At 49.4% G+C, this 4,716-nt stretch overlaps 1 protein-coding gene across 1 annotated transcript; it reads right to left on the bottom strand.

The window, feature by feature from the left end:
• Window positions 1-2,940: 2,940 nt before the first annotated feature.
• Window positions 2,941-4,326, bottom strand: TACSTD2 (tumor associated calcium signal transducer 2). The gene has a single exon (XM_036753611.1). It carries the CDS (start codon window positions 3,907-3,909, stop codon window positions 2,971-2,973), a length of 939 nt encoding a protein of 312 aa, XP_036609506.1. The 5' UTR covers window positions 3,910-4,326; the 3' UTR covers window positions 2,941-2,970.
• Between the last annotated feature and the right edge of the window lie 390 nt (window positions 4,327-4,716).

The raw sequence follows: 4,716 nt of genomic DNA, 5'->3' as shown, positions 1-4,716 counted from the left end.
GGTCAGCCCTGTCAAACCTCAGCTTCCCCACCGCTTGTCCTTTCCCTCGTGGGCCAACTACACCTTGATTCCTTTTTTTAAAAATAATATTTTATTTTCCCCCAACTGACATGTAAAAACAATTTTTAACATTTGTGGTTTTTTAATAAAAGTCTTGAGTTTCAAATTCTATCCTTTCCTCTCTCCTCGCTTCCTCCCTGAGATAGTAAAAAAAAAATCTGATGTAGGTTATACATTATACTTTAATTCTAATAATAATTAGCATTTCTGCAGAGTCTTGTAGTTTACAAATCCTTTCCTTTCTCTGGAGACTGGGCTCCAGTCTCCAGGTTTCTGAGGTTATGGGTCTAGTCCAGGCTCACCCAACAAGTGTCAGAACTTGAACCCAGCTCTCTCCAGAAGATGAGTCCAACATTTTTTTTCACTGAGTCTCACTTCACTTTTCCAGACTGCAAATTATAGTAAGGCCCAGTACTCAGGAAGGCAGTGAAATTTTAAATATGACCCCCTCCCCAAACCTCCCAGTTTAAGGTGTAAGAGACTTTCTCCAGTCTGGAAGGTAGGGCCACAAAAGCATATGTATATTTATATAATACACAAACAAATATATTCCCCCTAGGCAGTATGGAGAATTTTTGCAGAGTGTGAACCAGTTTTGAGCTTCAGGAAATTCTCAGAGTAGGGCCCCCTACCTCACCACCCACTCATTTCACCAACTAGTCTAGCCTCCCCTGAAAAAGTGTTAAAAGGACACGCCTAAATGCTTGGGGCGCTTCTGGACAAAAGCCTGGGATCCAGGAGGAAGAACTGGGAGTTAGGAGACCAGATTTCTGGGGGGGAGGAGGATGAGAAAGGTGAGATGGGGAGTAAATAGGATGAAGAAAGGAGAGAGGGGAGACAAAAAGGGGAAAGGTGGGAAAGAGAAAGAAGGAGAAAGGAGTAGAGAAAGAAAAGGATAGTAAAGATAAAAGAAAGGAGGAAAAAGAAGGGGAAAAAGAGAGGAGGAAGTCAAATGGAAGAACTAATGAGTTCACAGGTGGTTAACCTCAGTCAGTAGGTGGGAGTTGGGGGAGGGCTAGGCTGAGCTAAAAGGTCCCAGCAGCTGTGATGACTCCTACCAAATTCTTATTTAATGACAAAGCTTAGAAACTTCCCAGAAACCATTTTCTAGCTGAAAGAACAGTCTGCATTCTTCTGACCCCACCCCAAGTACCTGGTATTAAAGCAGTCCTCTCTAAGAGAATGGAAACCTAGGAAAGTGGTCTCCATAAGGATGGGGAAGACTTTGAACCCAGCACCTCAACATCACAGGATCAAAGGCACTGCTGGGGTTCAGAGACACCAGCAATGGGCTTAGAGCCAGAAGACTTAGTTTCGAATCTCTGCTCTGCCCATTCCAGAATTATTGGCCATGTGACCTTGGGCAAATCTGGGCCTCAGTTTCTTCACCTGTAAAATAAGCAGAGCGTACTATACGGCTGCTAAGGTGAGGCCTCTTCCAGTTTTGTGCTGCAGTTACAGAAAATCCCAAGAAGAGAGAGGGCACTGGGGAATCCTTGCCCCAGCCAAGTCTGAGTGTTTTAAACAGTAAATCTGAGTAGTTCCTGGGGAAGTGGTTGGAGAAGTCACAAAGGCCTTTCACTGTTTTATGGGTTTTCTTCATGTTTTATTAAATCCAACAGCTTATAAAAATTCTGACGTCAAAGACAACACACACATACATTTTGCAAAACAGACTGACAAGCTAACAGTAACAACACCGAGTAGTAACACTTATGAGCTCTACAGAAGCGTAGGGGAGCAGACACAGAGTCCTCCCCCAAAAACCAAGTCATGGAAAATGCATTTCAGACCAATGCAGCAGGATGGATGGGGAGCCAGCTTGTAATACAAACGGCCGAAATGAGTACGTTACAGAGAACCGAATCCTTGTCCCATAGTGAACGCCATTATACAAAGTGGGGAATTTAGAAGCTGCACATTGCTTGTTTTTACAGCATGAAATAATGAAATTAGCTTAAACCCTAAGTGCTGGGGCCCATTCAAATTCATTTAAGATTCAGAAAAATCTCTTTATAACACTTTCAGATGCTGCCTAGAAGTTATAAATGGAGAAGACACAAAGTGGGTAGAGGGAGGCACCCGGTGAACATTCAATAGAAACCGACCCCGCCCTTTCTAGCTCCTACGAGTTCTTTGTTTTCAGAGTCATATTTCTGTCCTAGGTCTGAAATGATTGGGCTGTTTTACAGATGCTTTTCCTTAGGGATGATACCACCTGACACCTATAGAGCGCTGGTGTTATATACTTTATATTTCTCTCAACAGTCACAACAACCTAGGAGGTAGGTGGTTTTTTTAAACTCCCATTTTACAGATGAAGAAACAAAGGCTCAGAAAAATTAAGTTGTCCAGGGCCACACAGCTAGGATAGGAAGTCAGACAAACAGGACTAAGACCAAAGAATATAATAAAGTGGAAAGGGCTAGGAGACTAGGGAAAGGAAGGTGGCCAATGCTTTGGTCCTAATGGTTCCTCTAATTAGAATGTTAGCATTGTAAGAAAGGAACCTTGGAACAGAGAATCCTACATGGAACAGGATGTAAGTGCCAGAAGGTTTTTAAAACAGAAGATGTTAGACCACAGAACACAGACCGTCAGAGCTAGAAGGAACTTTAGAACATCAATGTTAAGAGCTGGACGGACCTTGTCATGTCTTCCAGGTCCTCAGTTGCTCCATATGTAAAAAGAGTGGTTGGACTATTTCTCCTTCTAGCCCTAAGATTGTTTTTTTTTTTTTTTTGGTTGGGGTGGGGGTTGGGTGGGGGGAGGGATGGCAGGGAAAGTCTCAGTCCAGCCGAGGATCTCGCACACTCGGCTTCTATTCCAGAGGGAGGAGGCTCTTTCACCGTAAAGTTCCCACCCCGCCCTCATCCCCCTCCCCAGCATCCTCGCCAACGAGTCTCCTCCTTACAAGTTGAGCTGTTTGTTCATCTCGCCCATCTCCTTGATCTCCACCTTCTCGTATTTTCCTGACTTCCTCTTGTTGCTTATGACCAAGACCACAATGCCAGCCACGATGGCCAGGGCCACCACCACGATGACAGCGATCAGCCCGGCAGTCATCCTCTTCATGGAGAACTCGGGGGGCTTGTCGTCCACGTAGTAAATCTTCGTGTCCTCCACTCGCAGGGGCTCCCCTCGGACCTCGAGGTTGAGGTGCGGGTTGTGAAACACAGACTCGCCCTTGACATCCCTCTCGAAGTAATAGGCCACATCGGCGATGTCCACCTCGCCGTGGGCTTTCTGGGAGGCGTTCTGCTGCAGCTCGATCTGGATGGTGGGGCGCTCGTACTCCACGGCCGTGATGTACTTGGGGCTCAGCCGGTAGCGCTCGTGGAAGAGGCGCCGCAGGGCCCAGCTGAGGTCCGAGTGGTTGAAGGCTTGGGAGCGCTCCTGGTGCCGCAGGTTAATGAGGATGTAGCTGGTGCGCACCAGCTCGTCGCACTTCAGCGTCTGGTCCCCCTTATCGGTCCGACGCACGCCCACCGAGTTCACGCACCAGCACACGTCGCTCTGGTTGCACTGGCGGGCCTTGAAGCGGCCCCAGCTGTCGCAGTCCGGATTGTACAGGCCGTCGTTGTCCACGATGGCGTGCTCGCTGGGCTTGATCTGCTTGCGGGTTTTGTGCGGGCTCATGCGCGCCTGCATGAGCAGGCACTTGGAGGTCAGGGTGGTGCAGTCCACCACATGGCTGGAGCCAAAGACCTTGCACTGACAGCTGCCCCCTGCGCCCGCCGGGCTGCAGATCGTCCACTTGTTGGTGGCGCAGGTGCAGTTCTGGGCCGTTGTCCAGCCCGCAGCCGCCACCAGAAGCAACGCCAGCAGCAGTGGCTGGGCCATGCTCATCGAGGACGGGAGACCAAGGGAGGAAGGAAAGAGCAGCAGGTGCCGGGCTGGAACGTGAGTGCGCGGCTGGGCTGGCTGGTGCAGGATCCCAAGGTGTCTGTGCCCAGAAGAGCTGTGCCGTCCTGCTTTTATAGGACGTCCGACCTGCACAGCAGGTTCCACCACTGACTCAGCTACAGGAATGTTGATGGCACTTTAGCCCAGTAGGAGCAGGGCTGGAGAGCCAGAGCTGCTGCACCGCCTCCCTTTGTATCCTGCCAGCCATCTGGGGAGCGGGGAGCTGGGACGGTACGCCTCCAGAAACTCCCGCCCCGCGAGAAGAGAAGAGAGGGTACTATCCAGATTCCCACTAACGCCCCTTACCCTCATCCCCAGGGCTGGCCGGGCCCCTGCCCTTCAAGGAGTGGGATCAACGCCTGCCCCAGCCACTGGACTAGTGGTCAAGGTGAACCAGAACTCAGGGCTCCTCCCCTCTTGGACAGAGCAACTAAGTTGTGTTTTGGAAACACACCCACAGAGGCACCTGCCTCTTCTCTCCCCCGTCCCCCTCCCCTATCACTCTGGGTCGGGATCTTTCTCAGATTATTGCTCTTTTTGCCTCCTTTTTCTCTTTATATTTTTCTCCACTCGACTTTCTCGCCTTCCTCTGTTCTCTTTGTTCGCTCTCTTCCTCCTTTCTTTTTCCCTCCCTTTCTTTCCTTTCTCTACTTTTCCCTCTCTCTCGCTTTTGCCTTTTTCCCTCTCTTCTCTCATTTCATCTTTCTCTCTTCCTTTCTACCCCTTTCGTCCCTTTTTCCCTCTCTACTT

Source organism: Trichosurus vulpecula, chromosome 4 (assembly GCF_011100635.1).
Source record: "Trichosurus vulpecula isolate mTriVul1 chromosome 4, mTriVul1.pri, whole genome shotgun sequence".
In the NCBI taxonomy this organism is placed as follows: domain Eukaryota; kingdom Metazoa; phylum Chordata; class Mammalia; order Diprotodontia; family Phalangeridae; genus Trichosurus; species Trichosurus vulpecula.
This window is presented reverse-complemented; position numbering and strand designations above follow the sequence as displayed.